The following is a 26,746-nucleotide window of genomic DNA, read 5'->3' on the forward strand; positions in this document are numbered from 1 at the left end:
GGAGTGGAAGATGGTGAGGGCATGCTCCAAGAGTTGCTGGAGTGTTCTCTGCTTTCACAACAAATCACGGAATAACTTTTTAATATTAGGTTTTTAATATTAATAGTAGGTTTTTAATATATTTTGCCTAAACTAATATAAATAAACCAAGAATTAAATTTTGCTGCATATTCTGATAGGGCTGTTTTATTCATAGTCAGTTAATTTATTAAACCTTTAAGATACTAAAAGTACATGAAGTATCCATACTGCACTGGACTTGGATGTCTGCATCCTCCCTTCAGACCCATGCAAGCACATCATGCAGGCACTCCCTTGGCCCGTGTATACACCAGAATTAAGCTATGACTAAAATCCATTCCGAAGCTCCATACAAACATAGTTCACATCCAGAGCTTTTTTTAAGCCTAGCTTTACTGCTAGTGTGTACAGATCCAGGCTGTTCTCAGATTTTTAACAGATGATGTTCTTCTCTGTTTACTGAACTCTGTCCCCGTTGCAGTTTGCCCTGCATGCATTAGTAGTTTAGAATAAATTTAGAAGAGAGCAATATTCAGATTCATTATTTCAAGTTCGGATGATTCTCCCAAATACAGTGAGAGATTCATATTTTATTGTCGTAAACCACTTCATGGAAAAACTTTCTTTGTCTTGAGATTCCTCTATGGGACATGTCATCTAACCTGATTATGACCCACTTACAGGCCCTTGTAGCTGAGGTGCAAGTAGTGTGCTGACTTGTGTTGTTTTAGCTACCACTTTGATATTGTGCATATGTAGAAGACTGTTGTGAGCTGGGCTGTGCACCAGAAATGAGTAAATGCACTCAGGAGTCAATTTTATTTCTGGCTAGATCAACACAGTTGTATTAGCTCAATTTTATATCCGAAACTGTAAATCCTGCTGCTTTTGATTTGCTTTATACACCTTTCTGCTGCAGCATATAGAGACATTATTCTAATTTGGTTGATTTGATGATGGGCAGGCAGGCAAAAGGATCAGATAATACAGCCTGGCAAGCTGGGTCTTGCTGTGGTCTGCCAGATGGCCATCTCTGTTATATGTCAGTTTTCTCACTCCCCTAACAAGAGTAAGTTCCAGTGTAGGAGGAAGGTAAGAAATTTATTCCATTGGTATTCCCTGCAGTGAGCCACAGGGTTTCCTAGAGACGGATGCTTCTTTCTTAATCACAAATCTTTGACTGACAGATTCCCCTTTTTCCTGCCCCTTTTATCATGAGGTTTAGGATGTTGTGAGAAGTGAGAGAGTGAGGAAAAAAGACAACCAAAGTAGCCTCCAGAATGTATGTTTACCAGAGGCTAGTTGTGAACTGCAATGAAATGCTATGTATCAGGGTTTTCAACTCCAAAGATCGCTTTCTGCAAAGAAGGTGATGGCACATGAACAGTGAAAGAGGAGCTTAGTGACAGAAAGCTGTGATACAGGCAGAGAAGCAGAGAATTTCACATGCAGAATTATACTGAGGAATCAGTAGAGTGGCCAGGTCTGTTCAGTTATTCTGGGGCTTTTTGTGTTACTATATGTAAATACAAAAATGACAGGGATATGGAAGGGATTGATAAATGAAGACAGCTTTTAAATCTCCAGTGATTACATGGAGATCCTAATTCAAGAACCCAATATGAAATCTATTTGATATCTTCCTGAAATCTTAGGTTCATATATTAGATATGAAGTTCGTAGTGACATCTGGTCTCAGCAAGAAGATGAACACAGCTCCTTTGGTCTCCACAAAGTATGCTGAAGCATCTTCTTTTTAAAAATGTGCAATTTTTGTAACAAATGAGTATGGGAAATGTAAATGCTGCTATTAATGTCAACAAGGAAATTCTGGACATAAAAAGTGTCATGATGGCATAAAAAGCTGGGATTTTATTCTCAGTAAAAATAATTATGTAATCTTACCAACAGAATGACCGTTGCAGCCTCTTACATGTTCTACATTATGTGAAAACACTAGAAGTGATAAACATGTGGTCTTACATAGTTAAAAAAGGAAGCCACCCTGCCAAAATGTAGAATTTAATTTGTGGATCCCATGTAGTCTGATTATATTAGTAATAACCTTTTGAATGAATTTACTAGTAAGATTAATGTAGCTTTTTCTACTTTCCTCTAAAATTGTTTTTTGGATTTGAAATGTTAGGATCTGTGAAATTAACATTCTTATTTTCAGAAGATGGCTGTATTTCCATAGTACTTCAATATAAAATCATACTTGCCTTCATTAACTGAAAAGGTCACTGAAATACATGGCATTTTTAATATGGTGTTTGAGAACCAAACTGCCCCTTTCACTTATCTGATCACTTCATGGATGTTAGTTTTCTATCTTTCAAGCAGTGGGGTGTAAGCAAATTTCAGGAATTTTTAATGTTCTTGGAGTAAGCTGTACATTTGTGACCCAAGGATTAGTAGATAGAGGGTAATACCTCTTAATTTGGGGTCATGAATGCTCAGTGGTCATGTGCTGACCTTACAGTCATTACATGTCTGCATTCACATCATTCAGTTGTTTGCTTTGGTAGCTGAAGGGCCTTTGCACAAAGCCAGTAATAGGAAAACATTAAGGAAGTGTATTTTGGTTGTGAATTCTTTTGGAACTATGATTGTACACCATCTACTGCTTTGTGTTTTTCAATGAGTTTAGAAATCAACTGCAGATTGCATGGAGACACATTCATACACCATGTCAAACAACTGAAGTGGTCCTTTTTTCTCTCTTTGTAGGGCTTATGGAATAAGTTCACAAACATAAAGTACTTTCAAAAACAAAAAATGAAACTAGAACTGTATGCCATTATTCATTTCCCTTTAGCTTATGCCTTTACATGTAGTCTCGAACTAAACAGTCTCATGCTGTTATATTTCTGTTGGCTGTATTCAGTCTACAAGATGAACAGGGCTCATATAATAAGTTACTCAGTAATTTTTTCCTCCATACTGTTATGTTTATAGCTTCAAACCCTATTTATTAAACAGTTTGAACCCTATTCAGAAAACATCATCCTACCTGTCCTTTTCTTTAATATTCACTCTGTAGTATCTGAATTGTCCACAAACATTAATAAGTTTATCTTTACATGACCTTTATGTGATGAGGAAACTGTAGTATTCTTATTTAATAATTGCAAAGTGCATTGCCAACAAAATGACAAAGATGTTGTATTTCTGAGGATTTTAAAGTAATCTCTTTTTTTAGATACAACATTTCCCATGTCTTGTTCTTAACCAAGGTGAAATATTCAGTATACTTGCAGTTCTTCTGTAATGGGTTAGACATACAAGAAAACGTATGTAAACATGGCTTGGTGGATTTTCTTCTCCTCTCCCTCTCTCCTCTCCCTCTCTCCTCTTCTCCTCTCCCAAGGTCTCTTTCTGCTGTATAAGAAAAGATCTATGGCAGTGACTTTCCAGCATTTTTTTCCTGGGACCCCATAAAATTTTCCATTGCAGGTGCATTTTCCTGCACAGCAAATTTAAGCCAACCGACAGTAAGCCAAGACTTTCCTTAATTACCCTTTTTGGTCTCCTAGAACTAGTCCATAGACCAAAGGGGTCTGCAAACCACAGGTTGAAAACCACTGATTTAAGTAAGGGGCAATAGTTAATTGCTCATGTGTCATTGTTAAAATGAGCATCAATTCAGTCTTCTGATGAACTGTCTTTTTGCTGTGACTAGTGATTATGTTTTTGTGGTGGCATAATTGCTAGTCTAATAGAGGTAACTAAGGTTAACAACAGAGATAAGTAAATATCATAGAATTATTTCCTGTCTTTATCCTGTTGAGATAGCAAATATATTAACACATCCCAACAAACCTCCAAATCTATTATGCCCTTAAGGAGGGTATTTGAGCTTTACTATTATAGGACAGATTGTATGCCAGATAAGCCCTAGTAAACATAATTTTCAGGTGATAGTTTTCACAGGAATATCCCATTAAAACTTGTGCAGGGGTTTGGACATGTAAAGAGCTATAGAAGCTTTTATTAACTGTCACAATTCTAAATATTTTACTTGTTGATACTGAATGTGGACCCAAATGACATAGCTGCTTTGGCTGGTTGAAAAATAGTGCTGATTGTAAATTGTGAATGAGCCTGTGGTCTGCAAAAATAGCTATAATAAATTGTAAGGTAGGTGTTGTGCCTGTTCATTTTCCAAACAATTTTTGAGGTGTTTCAGCCCAGAAGCGAAGCCTTTTCTGTTACTGAATAAAAATAAGTTTATCAAATTGGAGAAGAATATGTGGTTACAGCTACGTCTGGTAGCTTTACGCCTTTGGTGAATGTTGAATTTGATCTAAAAAGAAAAGAAGAGAAAAGCAGGTAGATGTGACTAGCAAGTACATCCCTAAGTTCAGGTTTTGTACTCAAATATGTGACATGCTGGCAGTGCCTCTGGGCATGGGCTAAATGCCAACTTATTTGGGGCACAAACCCCTGGATCTTGCAAGCCATTAGAAGGGCATTGTGCCATCGTCCCTGGTTCAGCAGACACCATCCCAGGCACTGAGCCACCAGACATCTGCATAAGAAGGGAACTCAGTTTGATTAGTACAGCACAATAAATAAATTATCTCGCAGGTGAATATTTACAGCACTTGCACAGATGCTTGTTGTTACAGGAGTAAGTGCTTGTTAGTCTCTAGGAATGAGGTTCAGGTCCCAGGAGAACTGCTGAGCACCCAGCCTTTTGGTGGCAGATATGACCATTTTTAATGCTCCTCTAGACTTTGCAGAGGATAATCAAAACAGTGGTGTCATGTAATTTACTCAAAGGCATTTCATTATTTAGATGGCTGTGGAATGACCAAATCCAACTGGTATGCAGGTGGTGATCTGGTAGTTTTGAAGCAGATGCAGTTTTATAATGCAGGTTTCAGTTCATATAGTGGAATGACTTAAAACAGCTATATTTTTTTTTTTCCTAGCAAGCTATAAATGAGTCCTTGGTTTGCAGTTGTATTCAATTATTTTAAACCTATTTACAATGTATTCTATTGTAAAGCTCTGACCTTTGATCTCTAGAATGGGTGCATGTCTTTTGTGGGAAGCAGGAAGTCTTGGGGCAAGTGACACTTGCAGTGCAGTTTATTTTACTTAGACTTTGATTCCCCCCCTCCCCCCCTGTTTCTAGAACTGAAGACAAATTTCTGTTTCTATTGGATTATAAACAGGTTCTGGATAGCTTCAGCTGCTGCATAGTGCAGTGATATTTTAATTTGCTGGGTAGACATGTTTACTGTGTACTGTGTAGTTTATGAGTGTTACCATAAATGAGGTAATCTTGCATCTTGGTTTCCATGTGTGAAACATTACATGAGCTAATGCAGCTGCACGACCGCTTGCTGGATTTTAGTAGACTTTATTTGTACATAAAGTTTATACTGAACTGCTTTAAATATTTGTGTTAAAACTAGTAGTGCTGCTTTTTTAATGTGTTTTATATGACACTGATGGATGCCGAATTTCACGAAGCAATATAAGAATGTATAGTGCATTTCTGCTTTGTACGCCATTGTTCTCAGTAAGGCAGAATCCAGAGTGAAATAAAATTAATGACAAAATTTTTAATTTATGTTCAGTTAGTGTTTCAAGGACTGGTTCATATTAAGTATACATACGAACAGTAGCTTCCTAGCATACTGTAGCACTCTTAAAAACATGCACATTCTCTCCAAAATTTGGATTTGGAATTTGAAGTGACACATGTGGGTTGTGAGAGTACAGAAAGTTGATTTCTGCTCAGGAACATGTAAAGATTTTTCTGTAGTTCAGTTTTACCTAACAAAATCCTTGAATCATCGTGTTTTTTAGAAGTCTGTGATTTTAGCATCTGTGGCTGTATTATTTTTACTTAATTAAAAATATTGCACATTTTCAGTTATGCAGCTAGTTAGGAAGGTGAAAGCTGTAATACACAGTAAGCTATAAAATATGTCAGCGTATTTTGCTAACTCAAGTATTAACACTTGCATGTAATTTCTTGAGTTGAACTTAATTTATGTTCTTTTTTATAAGTCAGAATAATGGACATCTGTATAAAGCACATTTTAAAAGACACTAAGATTATTTTGTATGCTTAAGTACTTAAAAGTATGTACTAAAGAAAGAGGTATATATGTATTTTTATAAGCAACTTTAAAAGGGCCTCTTTCTCCTGGGCATGTGTTCTGAAGATCTCCAATGTTATCTCATACTTTTCTCAAAATAGAGTTGGAAATTATTGTTATAACTTCTTTTTAACATAACATCTAACAGATGTTATGGAAGTTTGTTATTTAAGTTTGTCTACCTGGAAAAAGTAACCAGTTGCTCAGTGAACAGCAGGATTGCTGAAACCTGGTTTGACTACATATGTGTGTCCTTTGCTTCTTACCCTTCATCCCTTAGCAGTAACTCCAGCTTCTCCCAAAAATTCCTTATGACACTTCCACTTTTGGTGTCTGCCAGGGAAGGGCCAGTGTGCAAATGTTGACTTACTAGACACAACCAAATGGATGTTAAGGTTATGTACTGCCTGGCTTTCCTGTGGTGAAGGTATCTGTTTACCCCTCTTGCCTGTGTCTGACCATGGATTTTCTGAAAAGCTGTACAAATGGAATTAACTTTGAGACTTTTACCCATCTTTCAAATCTGCTTGAAATAAGCCAGAGATTTCTGTGTTACTAAGGGAGGAACAGACAGACAAGGAACTCAGCACCTAAGGCTTATTTACTTAGGGAACAGCATTAGAAATCAAATCTGAATTCAGTATTTTAAGTTCTTATGATTCCTACATAAGCTGAACTCAGCACAAAAGCTTTAAACCACCAAATCATTCTCATGAGTTTTACAACTGGATTTGTACCAGTACTTGAATCTTCCTTTGTTGCGTTTTGTTTCCTCATTTTTGTTACTTGTATGATGGATATTACTGACACTTCTGTTTGTGTCTAAATAATACATCAGGTTCTTACAATATGTTTGCTCCTTACATATATTAGTCATTATGATGTGTCTAATCAGAGGGACGTGGAGTTATTTTGTGCTGTTGGAAAAAAATGACTGTATGGCATGCTTTAGATTTTGTTTTGCCAAAATCCAAACTTACAAATTTTCTGAAGGATAAGTCTTTAGGATTTAGCTATGAAAAAGGAGAGGCTTACTATACATATACAGTTAATGAAGTCCTTTATAACAGAAACAAGTTTTGAATTCTAACTGTTGTGTTGGTAATATTTCTACTTAATACCCCTGTGTGTGCCGAGATCAACATAAGGCTTAATGTAAACTTAGTTGCTTGTTTTCATATTTTTATTAATTATCACAGTATCACAGTATGTTTGGGATTGGAAGGGACCTCAAAAGATCATCTAGTCCAATCCCCCTGCTGGAGCAGGAACGCCTAGGTGAGATCGCACAGGAACATGTCCAGGCGGGTTTTGAATGTCTCCAGGGAAGGAGACTCCACAACTCCCCTGGGCAGCCTGTTCCAGTGCTCTGTCACCCTCACTGAGAAGAAGTTTTTTCTCAAATTTAAGTGGAACCTCTTGTGTTCCAGCTTGATTCCATTACCCCTTGTCCTATCATTGTTTGCCACCGAGAAGAGCCTGGCTCCATCCTCGTGGCACTCACCCTTTATATATTTATAAACATTAATAAGGTCACCCCTCAGTCTCCTCTTCTCCAAACTAAAGAGACCCAGCTCCTTCAGCCTTTCTTCATAAGGGAGATGCTCCACTCCCTTAATCATCTTTGTTGCCCTACGCTGGACCCTCTCCAGCAGTTCCCTTTCCTTCTTGAACTGAGGGGCCCAGAACTGGACACAATATTCTAGATGGGGTCTCACCAGGGCGGAGTAGAGGGGAAGGAGAACCTCTCTCGATCTACTAACCACCCCACCCCCCTTGTAATACACCCGAGGATGCCATTGGCCTTCCTGGCCACAAGGGCACAGGGCTGGCTCATGGTCATCCTGTTGTCCACCAGGACCTCCAGGTCCTGGTGCTTTTTACTAGGTGTATTAAACAGTTTGTTTCCCTTGAGTGGTCCAGCAGCTCTAAGGCCTTTGAAAATGTTCATTAGTATATGTCTAGTATACATCTCACTCAATATAACATGAACCTCCCACTGTTTTATGTAGAAGGATCTTTAGGTTATATAGTGAAGTTAGTCTACAATTCCTTTTTACTTGTATTTTCCAGTAAACCCTTTCTTTGAGGTTTTTCCATTTTTAATCTCCAGTAAACCAGGCTTTCTCACTTGAAATTTTGCCATAGCTTGTGATTTTCCTTAAGATTTTGTGCTTGAAACTGTTAGTTTGTTGGAATGTAAGCTTTTATCATTTATTAGTTTCTGAAGCAATTTTCTAATTCCGTGGATAAAAGGTTGAAAATGTGAACTCTGAAGCCTCAAGTCTTCCTAGTCAAATAAAAAATACACCATATTTTGAGGTCTGAAATTTTTGACAATGATTTTCAGCTCTTACCTCTTTTATAACAGGAAAGAATGAGTTGTGGCTTTTGGGAGCTGGCAGTGTAGCTTCTCTCATTCCTCTTGGGTTCCTGGTCCGAACTTACTGAAGGAGTGAAGGTCACAGTCTCCTCTTCCTCCCTCTCCCCTGCTGCAGAGATTGCAGTTACTGGTCAGGCAGGATTATACCACTTTCTGCTGGATTTACGTGGTTAGGCAGCCACCATCACTTTCTTTCTGTTCCTTGTAATTCTGGAATGTGCTAGCCTTTGGCTTATTTAAAGGCTTTTTGCTGTGTGCTTTCATATTGCCTACACAAGTTTTGTGCAGAACTAAATACATTTTGTTGTAATATTATCATCTGGTGGCAGTGAAATGACTGGAAAATAAACACTGAAACACAAGGCAGCTGATGAACTTTCTGTCTATAACTGAGTCACAAGTTTTTGAAGGATCTGGTTTCTGCAAGCACCTTTATTTTTTCTTTTGTGCGTAGAGTGTGATACTGAATTTCTTATATGTATCCTCTGCTCAGGACAAATAAGGTAATTGCAGTACTTCAAAAAATTAACACGAATCGATTTAAAGAACCCTTTACATTTTAGTATTTCTAGTCTTCCAGTGTTCAGGAAAATATTTTATCATCAACTTACAATTTTGGGCCAGAAACAAACATAGCAATGTCAAATATGAAACAATACAATTTTAACTGTCATCTTGATAATGATTTTTCCCACATATACACTTTCATTTTTGCAACCAAAAAGTTATTATCTTCCTGTGTGTGTATACACACTAAGCTGATCATCTTTAAAGTTTTTAGTATTGCCAATAATCACACACTAAAAATTTCTTCTCAGCACACAACAATAGGCCTTTTCATACATAATTTGAAGGATAAATCAGTAATTATGCACTTAATTGGCTAATAAATCATAGCACATTTCCCTTATTTACTGTAGTGCTGTGCTAAATCTTTATAATGTGGCCTCGTGTACTTTTGTATAAAACAAAATGTTTAGTGTATATATGGTGTATGAGTGACATAAATATGTAAAGCCTTCTGTGGTGTTTACTATATGAGAAGTTCCTGCAATTACATGCCTAGAGATTTTATGAATGTACATTTTAAAGGAGGTATTGAAGTTTTAGATTTTATGTTGTACCGTGTATATATTTAGTATGTAAATAACAAGAGGGAGCATGCTCAAGCTGAAATGAATTTACAAAAAAACGTGCAATAGAACTTTTTCAAATAGATACATTTGTGATTCTGATCGTTACAGTATTGATTCTCAGATTTTTATGATTTTGTTAATTTTCAAAGTGGCTGTTTAGTTGTGGGTGTTGTTGTTGTTGTTGTTGTTGTTGTTTTTGTGGGTTTTTTTAATTGGTGAACTGAGGATTTATTTAAATGCTTTAAAATTTTAGAAGGATTTTAGGTAGCAGAATCTCTGCATATCCTTTCTGTTAACAATGCAGGTTACGAAATCTAGGTATTTCCAGTGCTCATTTCCTTATGAGCTGAGGCACAGGATTATTTCATATGTTTGTTCTCATTTAGAGGCTGAAATTTTCCAAAAATATTTAATGAATAAAATAACATCAACATTGCCACAATTGAATGATTAATAAAGGCTGAGTTAGTTACAAAAGAATGAAATGTAGAAGTAGACAAACCTTTTCCTAAGTAATTTCTCCTCTGTAGAAGGGCACTGGTCATTTTATTGTTTGTCTGCATGTGAGGAAACTGGGGAGGGTGGTTGTTCCAATAAAGATTGGGATTAACATAACCGATTTGTAAGTATTTAAGGCATGAATTGCATTGAATTATAAAACTAGCAAATTCCATCATCTCAGTGGCAAAGCCATTATGTAAAGTCACTGAAAGTTTTCCTTAATTATGCTTTCAGGAACAGTTAAGCAGTGTTTTAGGATTCTTCCATATATGTACACATATGCAACCCAAGTGTATCTGGATTTTTAGTTTTTGTAGGAAGCAGAATACTGAATGTAACATGATGATTCCAGTCCAGCATCCTGAATGCTTTCATCTGTAATGTCAAAATGGTTGTGGATAGTGCAACACTAACCTTAACCCTAGGGTTAGGGTTATTGTCCAGCTGATTGTAGGCATTAGGACAAGTTGCAAATCCTGACTTTGTCTATAAGATTTCTGAGTTGGAGGGAATCTTTCTGTGTATTTCCATGTCACCTGATCTCTGGAACAGATTCTCAGTATTACTATAATAGAAGTTTGCTTTGAGAGAGAAAGGAAAGTTTGGGGGTTTTTTAAATCTAAAATTTACAATGAAGTATTTTATAAAGCAATTTACAAAATTCTCTAGCTTGTAGTGACAATAGCAAGATTTATATTGATATAGGACAATGTTTCCAAACAGATTTTAGTATGTTTGCATGCATGCCAAAAGAAGTAGTAGAACACACTCTATTATTACATTTCATTAGAAAAAAAATCCACCTGCATGGAGGGACCACATAAATGTCCATTACTTTGATGTTTTGTTTAATTGTAAAATGTTCACTTGAATTTACTGACATCCTGGGGGGGCAGAATATTTGGAGAATTGAGGGCATTGTAAAATGAGGGATTAATAAATGGTTGCTAGTGTTACATTAACAAACATTCTAAATATTCTGCATTAAGGCTGATGTACTCAAACAGCGCTACCCTTTCTTCTGTGCGACACCCTACAATAAATACAGCAATAACTCAACAGGACCAGTTAGAGAAGCTCATTTTACTTTGGATCATTTTGTAGTAAACAAACATGCCCTAACTAATCCTTGTGTGACAAGAATTCTCTTGTCAGCTTGTCACAGAAACAAACTTTTTTCAAATGTGACTCTTTATTTGTGGTCAATCCAGGTATTTCTTGTAACAATAATGAAGTAGAGAATTAGATTAAGGTAAAGTTCTCTCCAAGGAGAACTAGCTATTTTTACATTGATAATCAGAGTTTTCTTAACCATTTATTTCAAACCCCACAGTAGTTGGAGGGCAAACAGGTAACTGAATTTGGAATTGAAGACCAAACATTTGATTAAACAAAATGGTAACTTCCTGAATCTTCTGCAACCAAGGTGTAAGGAAGAATAATCTCCCCACATTCAGTTATTGCATATATCATAATGGAAACATATGTGGCTTCAGTAGTTTATGTGTGTAGGGCAAAAAAAGGAGATTTCTGTTCAGAAATAGAGTCTACCACAGTCATAAGTAACCAAGTTGTATAATGCTACTAATGAACAGTTTGATTAATAACTATTTTCCATTTGCCCACGTTACCAGTCCTGAAACTGTCCCATCACTGCCTATTTATTTTCTATGGGCATAATATCATATTGTGTTGTATTTTGTTACAATATGATGGATGAAAACTGTTAAAAGAGTGGGAGTCAATCATTAAGCTACACCTTTTAAGCAAAGATCAGGTCTATTCTTTGATTAACAAGACTGCCGTAACATTTATACATAGTACACTCTTACATTTTTATTATATTTCTGGTTCCTTTTCTTCCCTTGCAAGCTAGAAGTTCCTGGCAAAGCTGAATATACAGAATAAATATAAACCACACTGCAGAGAGAGAGAGAGGAGAAAATGATTTAATGCAATAATGATTTTAGCTATACACAAGACATCCCTTTTTTGTCTCGATTTGTTAAATTACCTGACGTCTGCATGTGTAATTTAAACAAAATTTTGTTCTCTAGTCTTTCTTCCTTTTGAGCTATCTTCTCAAGGAGAAGGATGATAAATGGAAATATAAACATAGCATGAGAATGTGAACTAGTTCCCAAACATTTCAGTGGTTTTTATAAACAACTGGTCATTGTTACCTTTTGCTGGGTTACAGTTTCCTTTAGAACAACAGTGCTCTTCAGCTGCATTACAAAGTTGATTGTAAATGTTTTCACATAGTTGCTTAAAGGCTTTAATGTTTAAATAATGGTTATATAATTATACATTGTTTAAACAATTAGCTTTTAGGTCTAGCAATAAGCTCACATTTTATACACATGCTACCACAAATGATAATGAAACTGCATTTTAAAGATACAAACTGACCTTAGAGTGAGCAACCACAGTGTAGGGACATCTGTTTCAATTTTAAAATTTCATTTTTAGCATGCTCAGTTTCATTTTGAACATGAACAGTGATTCCCACTGGTCTCTTGGTCATCCTGTGAACACAGACATGGTCAGCACCTCGTTTGTGTCCTTCTGAACCCCATTTTCAGCATCCCTAGTCCATTGTGTGCCCTCTTCCCTGCGCTAAGTGCCAGCTTGCATCTCGCTGGCCTGGGCAGGCACAAAGGCTTGTCTGACGCTTGAACTGGAGTGCCTTGGAGGGGTAGGATTAACCTCATAACATGTTAGCTGTCCCCTAAGACATCCTGGCAGCAGTTGATTTATATTTTGAAACAATCAAAATAACAACAATTGACACAATAAATTAAGATTCTGCTTGGTGTTTTGAAAAGTCTCCTAATATTTTATGTGGACTGTTTTTCCTTACATAATGACTTGATAGCTTTTTAAAAATAACATAGGACTGCTTTTTTAGTCTTCTTGAACTGCATTCATACAGTTATTAAATTAGGAATTTTTTAGATGTTTAATAGTTTAATACAGTAGCAGAAAGTCTAACAAAAAAAAATCACTCTTTAAAAGTTAAATACATTTTATCTGTTTTATAGGAGCCCTAAACATTCTGTGTGATTTCAGAAATCATATTTTATACCCATAGCATATTTTAATTTTAGATACTGTAATTCTTTAATGACTTTCTAATTTATACAATTTTTGTTTCTTTGTCAAAACATTTAATTATATCATGTCTTGAAGGTGTAAAGCTGTCAAATAAATCAGAGGCTCAGTATAAACATTTGGTGAATTGCTTTTGCTACCATACTGTAGTTGTTACTGGGCAGTTAGTGGAACTTTTTTTAAAGCATTTACTCAGCAGGTACAAGACAACACTGGTACAATGAATTGCTGATTGCTTGTAAAACAGCAGGTAGTAATGCCCTCACTCTTTGTAATTCTGCTTTGTAAAATAAAGTTGCAGGATAACGTGGCAGAGAAAGTGAATGTGCAGCAAATATGTTTCCTGCCCAAGAGCTGCTGGAGATTGCCAATCCCATTTCCAAAAAAAAAAAAAAAAAAGGTAAAATTGTTGCCATTTTCCATAGCACAAAAAATTAAGTTCCCACTGCTAAAGGTGACAAACCATGTTCACGCTTTAAAAAATCTGGCAAGATGGGCAAGAAATATAGAAAATGCAAATACTAGATTTCTTTATGAAAGCCTTAATATTTGTATTTTTAAAAAACAAGCAAAACAACAAACCAACAACTTGCAAGCATCTTTAAAATATTTAAAGTTCTTATGAAAAGAGAAATGTCTTCTAAGGCGTATTTTTAAGCAATATTTTGTTTTCCTGTTATTACAAACTACAGGCTCCCCAACGTGGGGTTTGGATGAAGTAAATTAGTTCTACTTTGAAGCTTTTCTTTTCTCCCCCTTTCAAAGTGAATGGGGAGGCCCTTGAATGAAAGCTGCTTTTCATTAGTGCCCCCACATACCTATTTGAAAGGAAGAGCTCTTTTAGCACATACAAACACTGGAGTAAAGGAAAGCTTCCTTTTTCTACCAGAAGACCATCGGCTAAACAGCTCCTCGCTTCTCTTTCCAGTCAGGTGGTTTCCAATCAGAGTTAATTACTCCAGTCATTTATTCTAATCACCCTCTTCGTATGGCCAGCAGTACTCTGTCACGGGGTGGCATCGTTTGAAGCCAGTTAGGTTTGAAAGCCACTGCAGGGTACTTGAGGCTCATTAGCGAGGCCTCTCCATGCCTGGCTCTGGATCTGCTCCCTGATTAACTCCCCGTGCCCCACCGCCGCCCCCTCCCCTCCTCCAGCCCCAATTAACTCTTGCCTCGCTGCTTGCCTTTTGCTTGCGCCGGGACAGAGGCGTCTGGCTGCGCCTTCATTCAAAACAGAGCAAGCTCCTAGTCGCAAACGCACATGAATCGCGTCGTTCTGGCAAAACGCGAGTGCTTTTCCCCGCTGTGCAGAAATGGCGGTTTTTCTTTTTTTTTTTTCTCTTGCAAAGAACGAGTGGTTACGGCAGTGATTTTTTTTTGTTTGTTTGTTTTGTTTTGTTAGGGTTTTTTGTTTGTTTTTGGTTTTTTTTTTCTTGCAAAGAACGAGTGGCTGCGGCAGTGATTTTCTGCAGCACTGTCCCGGCCGTCGGGCGGGGAAGCTCCGGCGGTGGCCCGGCCTCGGCTCCCGCCGCATCGCGTCGCATCGCCGCCCGGGGCTGTCGGCCCTGGGGGGAGTGGTCCTGTCCCCACCCAAATGAGTCCCTGGCCTGTAGCTCGGAATCCGGCCGGTTACAAGTTTGATGTGGCTTTCCCTCGTCCCCCCTCTTACCCCCTCCATGCTGGAAAAATATTTCTTTGCTATTAGGCAGAGACCTGGCATTAAAAATCAAAACAAAACAAAAACCCTAGAAAATTGAAAATACAGACTTACCAGACTGTCTAAAAACGGTATTAATTTCTCTTATGTTCTGCAGATAGCAACTTTAGACTTAGGTTGTAGAGGTTGGAGTGCTCTATTGTGTGGTTGTGATGGTGAGGAACCACCGGGACCTTCAGCGTTCCTGGCTAAGATCAGGCTGTTGTGGCTCTGAACAACCGTGACTTGGAGACAAGGACATGGTAGTATCCTTGTGCTTTTCTTACTCTGAACAAAAACACTTGCATGCCACAGGCATTGGATTTTAACTCTAATAAATTATCTGTTGGTGTTACCCTTGATCAAAGTAGGTAGTTTTATTAGAACTTCAGTTGAATAAAACCTTGCAATTTCATTGTTGCTACTTAAAAACTTTGTGTAACATTGTGTTGGTTTTTATAAATTGTTTTTGTATTTTTTGGAACTTGTTCTTATAGTGACAAATAATGTTGTAGTTCGGTTGCTTGCTTCTTTATCCTCTCAAAAGCAAGAGCTGTCTCTGAGAGTTCAGCCTCTGAATTAAATGATCATTTGGAAGATGAGAGTTGAATGCTGGTTTATTGCAGTATGTTTTTATTTTATTTCTAAATTATGGGTGATCAGCCTTCTTGTGAAAATAGAAATAATTTATTTCTAAATTATAGGCCATTGTCTATGAAGAAAAAGATATCTTATTGATACAATGGAAAATTCTAGGTTTTTCTAACATCTTATTTAGCATATAACTGGGAAAAATAATTAATTGAAATGTTACTAAATCACCATATGTTTTTTTAGCATATAGCCTCTATATGTTAATAGTATTCATCTCCTACACCCTCCCCACTAACACGGTTCATGGCAGAGTAATATAAAGGTTATGAAAAGTTTGCTCTCAACTGGCTACAGAATGTCTGTTGCACTTGGAGGTGTTTATGCCTTGATTTCCTGAGCATGCTTAATATACTCAATATATACTTGCTGTGTACAGCTGTCACAGTGGAAATTTGAAGCAGTTTAGGTGAAATAAGGGAATAAAATTTAGAACAAATTAAACTAGCTACAAGAAGGCATTATGAGAAAAACTAGTTGAAACTCAACATGTGATGTGTGGTGAAATAAGAATAAAAAAGAGATTTCACATTTTCTAAGGATGGACATTTTAAGAAGTAATTTACAAATATGATCCATTTTCAGTTTATTTTCTTTCAAGCATTGAACCTGACTCCTAAGAGCTCTTTGTTCTTTAGCAAACTCCAGTACTAGGCAAACTGCTCCCACAGAGTGTGAGACAGCCCAGAGGGATCCACTGGGACAGGGCAAGACAAACAGTCAAGGCAGGGAGGGGCAGCATCTTCCTTAATCAGAAGACTGTGTAAGTGCTTGTCGTAAGGTATTTGATAGAAGGTGAGCCACCCTGGAGCTTGCTTAGCAATCATGTCTGAACAATATGTTAAATGAGAAGCTGCTGTGTTTGGGCAAGTTTGCAAAGAACATTTCTTTTTCCAAGGAGCATCTTCCACAAATCTATTTTTTTTTTTCTTAAATGCCAAACTTGGAAGCTGATAGTGGCCTTGATGCACAAATTCTCCCTTTCTCTGTCATTGTTAAAGTCAAATAATGATAATTCCTTGTCATTCCAGTCAAATAACAACTTTAAGGAGTCTGGTGTCCTTACCAAACATACCTTGTATTGTCATCCTAAGCAATGATTCAGAGCATCTTTATAGAAGATCATGACTTCATTGTTCATAATCATCGCAAGGAATCACATCCTGTGCTTATCTATGTGTATTTACCACACAGTGGGTTACACATTTATGCCATGTGATGATATAGTGCTGTTTCCTATGTTTGTAACTGTTTGATTTATTCAGATACGATACCCTAATAGCCTTTGTAAATCTTGCATTCTCTTCCCCAAAAGCTCTTGAACACTTCCTATTCTGTGAATTAGCAGACAAGTACAATAACAAGAATAAAATTACTTGTCTGCCTGACTTGCATCTAAACTGTGGTTTAAATTTTAAATTCCTTGACCTTTTATCATGCCATTTCCTAATCTTAAACAATTTTTTCTGTAACATCTTTCCCCCTGAACTGGCTTCAAAGACAAAATAGTCTCTACAACTCTTCTGAGATATTTGCTTGTGCTGTTCACAGTGATTTGCAGACCATGTGTTTGCAACCATTTCTGTCTCCTCTTACATGCGTCCTAATACTTGTTGATCATCACAGTTGTTGTGAATTGCGTATACAACTGACACATCAAAGCACAGCGTAAATGCTGCAAGCTGTTGAAACAGTGCAAAAATAAAGCAACAGGCAACTTTTGGGGATTACAGAATAAATCAGAAGAAATGTACGAGCAGATTTAAATGTAGAATATGTTTAAAAAATCACTAGTTTCTCCCAGTTCAAAATGTATTGTGCTGTCATTAACCAGACAGTATGTATAGGCTTAAACTTAAATTTGAGGATTAAATGGGATGGAAATCTATAGTACCCAGCCTAACACGCAACATGAAAGCTGAAGTGTAGTGTTGTCTATGTTCAAATAAAACTTTTTTGCATTTTGATCATGCAAGTTCAGTTCATGTTTCAGACGTTTTCTAGAACTTCATAACCTTCACTGTGTTCACTACATTTCACCGTATGTTCCATTACAATTATGCTAGCTATGTATTCATTTACTAATAATTAAGCTAAAACCCCAGCACTGGGTAAGTGTTCTCCAGTCTTCACGTGTTGTCCACTTTTCTGAATTTCAGAGTTTGGCCTGTTTCTAGCTTCAGTGAAAAAGCTTGTTCAACCTCAAAGGCGAGCAAATTTTACATGCTTTCAAGTTTTGTAGTGTGTGTTTTGCACCTCTCTCTTAATGCGAAAGAATCTGTAACATTAAAAGGTGAATCACTGTTTACCATGACAAATGCCCTTTTGGAAGTGTGTAGTACTTTGACCTTTCAGTTTGTCTTTGGCTCATACTTGATATTTAGAAGCAACTGTGATCATGTTGACAAGGGTCAAGGAGATGCCATGGAGAAGTCCCTTGGTTAGCAGTATGCAAGTTAGCTGCAGTGGTAGAAGCAGTAAGCTGTGTTAACCTTCTGAGAGGAAAGACATGTTCAGCAGCATGGAATGCTAACACGATTGCACAGCCTCACTGCCAGCTCCATCAGTACATGGCACTGCGTTGTGAAATGCAGTCGTGTCTTGTGAGATTTTGCTGTGTGTTTGTTTGGTTGGTTTTTTTTAATACAAAACTTCATTTAAACTAATTCGACTGGGCCAACTGTCAGCCGTGTGGTTAACTGTGTGTGCTTCCATGCGTAATAGGTTCCAGATTCAGGCTGTCAGTCTTCATGCAAACAAGTGCTGGAGGAACGGGGAAAAGAATTGCTGAACTTCAGGGAGGAGGGAGCTTCCTGCCTCCTTTTGGTGCTGTGTGGGAGGATTTTCAAAGGGGATTTTCCTTCATTGTCTTGGCCTGCTGATATTACTGATTCTTCTGGAAGAGAGAATGCTCTAACAACATAGCAGATATTTTTAAATGTGGACAAAAAAACGCAGGGGCAGGTTGGGGGAAGGTGGAAATGGTGGCAAAATCAGCAACACCTCCTGGTGTTGTAAATTCTTCCTTTTAGCCATGTTTGTATGAATAAATGCTTATAGTCTAACCAGTTGTGGTTATATTTTCTGTGGGTCTCTGGGGAAGGACAAGTGGAGGCCAAATACGTCAGTATTATAATAGTTATAAATAGTGATAGCCATTCGTGTGATTACACAACTGTAATTAATTATGGCTCTTATATATATTCTTTTTCATGTAGGGCAATTTCATAAAGACCTCCTGATCATTTTTTGTTCCTATCACAATTCTTCTGTATCTTTTCTATCTGTGGCTGAGAAGAAATTAGACAAATTAGGAAGGGGCCCTTCTTAGGATGCCTTTTGAAAAGCATCTGTATGTTTATGGGAGCCAGTTGTCTGAGACAGGTTTTGCCTATTGTTTTTTTCAATGAGGAAGGTAGTATGGTCACAGCCATGCCTGGTGGAATATGTGAACAAGTGATGTAAGCCAACATGTGAATTTATAGTTAACTGTTGAGTACCAGTGTGCACGCTCAATAGAAAGGCTGTACCAATTACATGCACTGTATGCAAATCAGCCTTTATTCAGCAGTGCAACATTGTAACTACACTGCTGTGGGACCCACCTTCGTTTTATTTAACCTGGTTTCAGTTTCTCTGCACTATGGTGTTGTCCATGGAAGTTTGTGTTTAAAGTCTAGCTCTCCAAATGTTCCAAAAGCCGTATACTTGTGTCTTCTTCTAATGCATAACTTTGGAGTTCCTGCAAGGCAGTATGCTTTGCTTCCCCTTTCCAAGTTGTTCTACTATGAAGTCTGTGGAATTGCTCACATGAGTGAAGATAAACATCTGTGTAAATGTTTTCACTTTTGGTTCCTAAGGTAGATGTCTAAACTTCGAAACTTAGCAATAAAAATGCAACATTTGCTCTGTTTATCTATGTACCGTCCATAGTAAATTGTAGCAGTTTTGCTTTAAAAATATTGCTCTTAAATTTGCAGATTATCGTGGATATACTAAGAAGTATTTTTTAAGGGTAATCACTGCCCTTTGTCGAAAGAGTAGCCAAGAATGCCCCAAGGCGAGTTTTCATATTCACCTCACTTTTTCATAGACATTTCAGTTGAGTTTAAAGCCAAATTTCAAAGGAAATGTAGCTTTCATTTTATAAAATACGTAACAGCTGTCTGACCTGTCCATTTAAACTTCAAAATAACAGTTGGAGACTGAATAGAGAAATCGCCAAAAGATGCAAATTGCTTGAGATTTTTAGCTAAACATGCTGCTAATTAGCTCTTCTTTTGGTAATAGTTACATAAATTCTGGTCGGAGTTTGAGTCATTAGGTTGCAGAACGTTTTTCTTTGTTTATGTGCTGCTTATGCAGAGTATAGCTTCCCACAAAAATCTGTTTCATTAAGTTACACTATTACACAAATTTTCTCTTTTGTCATTACTTAGTACCTTATTGTTAAATACGGAGAATTAGAAGGAGCAGAGGAAGGGGAGTTTATCTTTCAGAGGTTTCCTATGTGTGAGCTCCTTCTCAGGTTGTCAATATCCTTTGGTCTATAAGATCAGCCTTCTTGTGAAAAATATCTCAGTTAAATCTTTTTACTAAGATTATATAATTCAGAGTTATTTTTCTATTTTATCCTGGTATTGGTAATCAAGTAGAGAAATAAAATACTAACTTTGGTTATAACAGTAATGAAGAATACACTGGCAGTGCACTTCTGGGCAGGAGTTTAAAATAAAGGAAACGTGCGTACAAAAAAAAAAAAAAAGGAAAAATGAGATAGTTCTTTTAACTTAAGCTGTAAAGTAATTGCTTGCTTTCTGAAGTATTTCATGTTCAAAACAAGTTGCAAAATACAGTAAATTAAACTATGCACATTTGCTCTAGCAATCTGCTTGGAACAGTTATTTAGCAAGTTAGAAACCACCAATTATGTAAATAGTTTTGGTGTCTGTTTCATGCTTTTGAAATTTATATTACCTCATTGAGAACTCAGAGGCTTTTTTCCGTAGTACATCTGCTGTCCTCTTCCTCCTTCTCCTGATATCTTCAAAGCAGGCTTGAATTCAGTATCTTTCTAATAGCTTTTTATTTATTTATTTATTTATTTTCCAGATGTCTACCTATTTGACCAAACAGTGTTGCTGGTGAAAGGGTGTTTGCTAATTTGCTTCTAAATACTAGTGATTACTGAGCAAACTCAGAAGATAAAGCCAGCACTTCAAGAGTTAATATGTTATTAGGAGGACAGGAAATCTGGCAACTATTGCAGAAACTAGACCTAATGGTGCACACAAACAATTTGTCAGTCTTGGTAAATGTGACTAGCTTTCCCCAAAGTGACTGCTTTTGCTTTGTTTGAACAGCCTAAACTTTTCCTTTTTGGACTTTAAATCTTAGAAGTGAAATGTGATCCACATATTGAATCAAAATCATTTAATTCAAAACATATTTTGATTGGAACAAAGTTGACATGGAAAGAAACTCTAGAATAAAAAAAGTTGAAAGGACTTTCTATCATATATTTAGCAGGAAAATTTGAAACAGTTCTAATTAGGCTGAAAAACCCAGCCTTCTTCATTGTAACATACAAAGGTCATATATCAATGTTAGGGCAGCATTACGAACTAGTGTCTGAAAGCCTACACATGCAAGCATAATTCTAGTTATTTGGTTTTGTAGGATTTGGTTTTTTTTTTGTTCAAAGTACATGCACACGCATACTTCCAAGCCAGAACATGTGCTTAAAGTAGTTACCTGGTACTGCAGTTATGCTGGTGCTTTGGTGTGTTCAAGAAGAATATTTTTCACATCAAAATTGTATTTGTGGTAAAAATGTGTAAAAACCTAATTCATGCTTTTCTGTTCATAAATAAATGTTTTTGAAATGGAACAGAAAAGAAGCGACTCAATTATTTTAAGTGCTTCAAAGGAAATTCCTTACTTGAAAAAGGAATTAAAATATTTAGCCCATTAAAGGTAATAGGCAATTATTTGTACTTGAGAATTGTAACTTCTTACTTGCTGATGTAGTATATTCCTGGCTATTTTTTTTTAATTGGGTGAATAGGAAAGATTATTCATGTATGAGAAACAGACACAAATCTTGATTCCAAGGGTATAATATTGTTTGGGGAAATGCATAATAATAAGTGGTTAGAGCATTTATATTGGAAAAAAGGAAAAATATTTTCTAACCTGCTAGTTTTATATTTTTGTTGTTCCAGCTGTGTTTTACTGAATCATTTGTATCAGTGTGTGACTGGTAGTTTTCAGTTGCTAGCAGGAAATTATTCTTTGTTCATTCATTTCAGAAAACAGGGCAGAAAAAGATACACATAAAATAATGAATTTCAGAGTTGTGCTTGAAGTCGTTTTGATTGCACATGTTTAGTGACATCAGAATGTGCATTCGAAAAATATTTATGAATAAATGAAAATTCCCTTGTATGATCAAAGCTTCAATTTGTTGATGTGTCTGAAGCGTTTCTACCTTGGGAATGGAGAAATTGAAGTTACTAATAGGTGTTTGTGTTTGACATCTGTATACTGTACTTTTTAGCATATCTCAAGTGTTTTAGTCTCTGCCTAATAGATCTCATTAAAGAAACAGATATCAGCCCCAAGACAGTTTGTCAAAGTTAATATGAGTCCCTGTGGACAGAATTGACAATTTGTGTGTGGCTTCACGTGACGGTCTTTTCACGGTCTTGTTTGATCCTTAACAATTGGGCATTAGTCACTGATTTATTTTACAATAACTCAATAGGATTGAATATTACTGTATTATGCTGGCCATTTCAGAGGATTTTCTTGTTTTGCACATTTTCCTCGGAGCACACAGTAAATGATGTGCTAGGTCTGCTGTGGGAGTGGTAACAATTGATTGGTTTGCTTTAAGAGCAGCATGGGAAGGATGTTAGTATCCCATTGCTGCATGCCGTATTTAACTTGAGGCTTAATGAGCACTGACTGTCCTAGACACTTAAGTATCCTTGGTTTAGTTTTGCAAAAGGTAAATGCTAACCGTAACTTTTTTTTTTTTAAAAAACCTCCTTTTAAAAATGGGATAATTGTGCAAATTGGAACTATTCCACTTCTCAGATTTTTTTTTTTTTTTTTTTTTTAAGTCAGTTCCCCTACTTAGATAGTATATACCAGCACGGCTGTAAAGTGTGGAACACTGTGTTGTTTTCCATGAAAATCTTTATTTTTTAAATCACTATTCAGTCTGTTAACTGTTGTTCCTCCATCAATGGTGACATAGCGTAAGCAACCAACCAAGAGCTTGACTGTGAACCTGGAATGACAGTCAGGCTTATTTATCATTTGAATTTGTGTGCTATATTTGGTCTGGCCTTCAGTGTTATGAGTGTTGATGCCGGCTGTAGTCATTTTTTGTTTAGCCCTTGTATTTGTGGTTTAGCAAATAAGAAAGAAGATTTAAAATGGTCTGATGTGGGAAAAAAAATAAAATCATCTACTTTTGAATCTGTATAAATTACTAATATAAAATAATTATAATATTAAAAAAGAGAAGTGAATTCAGGATGACTCCCAACCATTCCATGAAATGACAAAGAGTGTTTTAGTTTTGCTTTTTTAACAAAAAGTCACATGTATATATCTGTTAATCTGAGGAGGTTGCAGAGTGATATTCCATAGTTATTAATGTCCAAGTGTTTTATGAGGATAATATGACCCATTACAAATCTAGCTTTTGAAGAAAAGGAAAATATGAACAACTGCTACATGTACAACCACGTATATATTTAAAAGCTCACAAATCCTTAATGCTATTTTTCCTGACATTAAATAGTTATAGTGATAACAGTAAGTATATTCTAGGATTAAATCTTTTTTAGCAGGATAGCAAGAAAATTAATTTCTATCATTGTCATTTGCTGAGCCCTGTAGAATTTTATGGCTGCACGTTGTAGTATTATGGACACTCAGGAGACTCCTGACTGGTTTTATCTTATTAAACAATTTTGAAATCATTAATTTTTAATTGGCCTGCTTGTGGTTTTTTATAGTTTTAATTGTGTGTCTGTGTCTAAATGTTGGAGGTTTTTTAATTTAAAAAAAAAAAGGCAAAAAGTAATCAAGAAAAAATCCTATCTAAGCATATATGTTTTAAGGTATTTCCATATGATCATCCAAAGAGATACTATACTGTGTGGTAATTCATTTCAAAGAATGCTCTCAGCAATTCAGTAGCTGGGAATCCTAATAAAAATAATAATAAAAAAAGAATGATATGATGTAAAAGATATGTACAGGTCTTTTCTTGATTGAAAGTTCTAATTAAGTGAATCGAGGAAAATTAACTGAAATTAGCTGTCAGAAATTCACATTTAAATGAGTGATGATCTGGTGTGGCAGTAAACATTTAAATGATATAAATTGCCATTTAAGTGTATGGTTTAATGTTTGTCATGCATTAATATGACATGAGACTGCAGTGACAATCAAGCAGCTTGCTCTAATTTGAACATATTTAGGGCTTTTGTGTGGAGTGCACCACACAAATTAAGACAATTGCTGTTTTTATGTGTCAATTTAAATGTTGTTTTCAGGCATCAGTTAATGAAACAAACCCATCATTTTTGTGTGCAAATTGCAGAGCGGTTTACTTGGTTTTCAGATTAATTTTAACTTCCTCTGCTCAAAATTAGGAATTTCCTTTCCAAGGAAAATGCCATTAGTTTTGTTAGATGAAGGGAATATCAGACTTTATGTTGTTTCATCTGCTCATTCGAATAAGAAATACATTGTATCTTCTGTATAAAATAGAGAAAGCAAATCCTGCTGGTGATTTAATCCAGATGAATTAACTCTTGAGATGACAGTGATTTTTTAAGTTATCTTTTAATATATTTGTGCTGTATCTTATACCAAAATGGAAAGGTTCATTATTATCTGGATGCTTTTGCCTTGGGGTTTGGATTGTAACTGGATAACAACCTCAGAGAAGTGGCTTAATCATTCAGCATAGTACTGTTTCTGTATACATTTGTATAAAAGATATATACAAGAAATGTGTAAAAGTAATAGCAAGTTTATATTCCAGCATCTTAAATAATTTGTACCCGAACCTCCCTACTTAGTTTAGATTCTCCAAGTCTATCAATCTTCTGTCTGTCTGTCAGAATCAGATTATCATGCTGTTATTATTCACTGTGCAGATCACACAGAGAAGCACAATTTCATCTTGAGTGTTCATAAAATCACAGCCTGGCTGTCCATAAATGCTTTCCACTTGCTGCCTTTTTCTTATTCTCACTATTAGGGTTTAAAAAGCGAGGACTTATGATCAGCAGAATTAGAGCAGGGTTAGTCATGAGACTCTGACATCTGTCACAGGGCCCACCTTTTTTTTTGATAGAATGTCTAAAATGCTGTTATGACTTCTGTCCTTGCTAAGATAATTTTGTACACTATTAAAAAAAATGCTTCTGCTATTGCTAAATGATAACTATCTGGCAAACTCAAGTTTATGTATTTTGTGTGTGTGTGTTTTTTTACAGGCATTAGAAAGTGAGTTTGTTTCCTGCCAGCTTCACCAGTGGATTGATCTGATTTTTGGCTACAAACAGCAAGGGCCAGAGGCTGTTAGGTCCCTGAATGTATTCTACTATTTGACTTACGAAGGAGCTGTTAATTTAAATTCAATAACGGATCCCGTATTGAGAGAGGTAAGTTTGTACTTTGAATATAGGAAAAGAAATCTTTGTTAACCACTGCAGTGTTGGAAGTATAAAGGCTCCTCGTTGTTCAGGGCTACCCTTGTGGTTTGGCTAGAGGCCAGTCAAACGCAAAGTACCTGAACGAGTCATCACAGCATGCAAAATTAAGAGAACAAGCATGCAAGTTGTTCTTAAACTTTGTGCACCTTGATTCATGCAAACTGGATGTGAGTACAAAAGTGAATGTTCAAGGATTGCTTCAGTGGCTGAAGGCAATCATTTTGTTCACTAATACTGGATCTTAATGGCAGAGGACAGTAAGCAGCCTTGATTGGACTTGCACTTTTGAATTAACTAAGCTACAGTTTTAGCACTTCTCTTTTAATGAAATCCTGCATATTTACTGCACATCAAACACTGTACTTTTGTAGATTCCATTATTTTTGTTTGGCTTGCTATCAGATTAATAATAACTCGACCTGTATTTTTCATATGCAGAATTAAACATTTAAACATTGGAAAGATCAGTAGTCTCACTCAGACTCAGAACCGTTCAGAAAAATCTGTTTGCCAAAGTATCCTTTAGGATATTGTATGCTTAAAGAATCCTCCCTCCTCCCTCTTTTTAAACAGCTGTTTAAAAAAAATAAAGGTGGAGTGGGTGGTTAAAACTGATGTTTTATTTGGTTTACATCCTCTGTTCAGGCAGTACATTGGTATCAAGTATAGCTGCAAGTATATTAATTATAGAATAAATGTAACTGGTACTTTGTTATGAAATATTCTGAGTCCCTGAGAACAAAGAAATGTGAATGCTATGAACAATTTCATTTAAAAGGGTGGCTATATGTATACCTACAGGAAATGTATGTGTGGATTGAATTAAAAGAATGAAGAGATTTCTGCTTACAAATATTAGGTTTGAAGTTCACTGTAGAATTCTAGGATAATGGAAGTTTTTGTCATTTATTGCTTATTGAAAGAAGGTCTGAGAAGGAAGCAATGATTATTTAAATAATACTCTCTTTTTTCTGTACATACTGGCCATCTGACTGTTGGGCCACCATGACAGCCTCTGTAGCGAAATCACGTTGCAGCAACGTGGGTGCGATGGCAAGGTTTGGGGGGTGCACAGGGCATGTATGGGCACACAGGAATTGACTTAAGTCGGGAAAGTGATGACTGGGTGTCGTCATTACGTGGGTTGCCGTCAGTCTGCAGACTGAGTCTTGGTCCATTTTGAACTAAGATATAAATGATGCACATAAATATCTTTAATTGATCTAAGAAATGAGATACTGAAACTCTTGGCTTTTAAGAACAAATGTCATAATCTGGATTTGAAGCAGTTATTGACTCAAGGGTACTCGATGGTACTGTTCACCCTGTCGTGTTTTAATTTCTAACTTCTTTGATAATGTTTGTCCACTGTACACTGA

At 36.3% G+C, this 26,746-nt stretch overlaps 1 protein-coding gene across 7 annotated transcripts in view; it reads left to right on the forward strand.

Annotated features, from left to right (window-relative positions):
- The window catches only part of LRBA (LPS responsive beige-like anchor protein), a 409,424-nt gene that overhangs the window by 322,937 nt on the left and 59,741 nt on the right, over nt 1-26,746 (forward strand). For all 7 annotated transcript variants that reach the window (XM_071807989.1, XM_071807991.1, XM_071807990.1 and 4 more), the window contains one exon: nt 25,149-25,316. In XM_071807989.1, the coding sequence (XP_071664090.1) occupies nt 25,149-25,316 (168 nt within the window). The remainder of the gene's footprint in view (nt 1-25,148; nt 25,317-26,746) is intronic.

Source organism: Patagioenas fasciata, chromosome 4 (genome assembly GCF_037038585.1).
Source record: "Patagioenas fasciata isolate bPatFas1 chromosome 4, bPatFas1.hap1, whole genome shotgun sequence".
In the NCBI taxonomy this organism is placed as follows: domain Eukaryota; kingdom Metazoa; phylum Chordata; class Aves; order Columbiformes; family Columbidae; genus Patagioenas; species Patagioenas fasciata.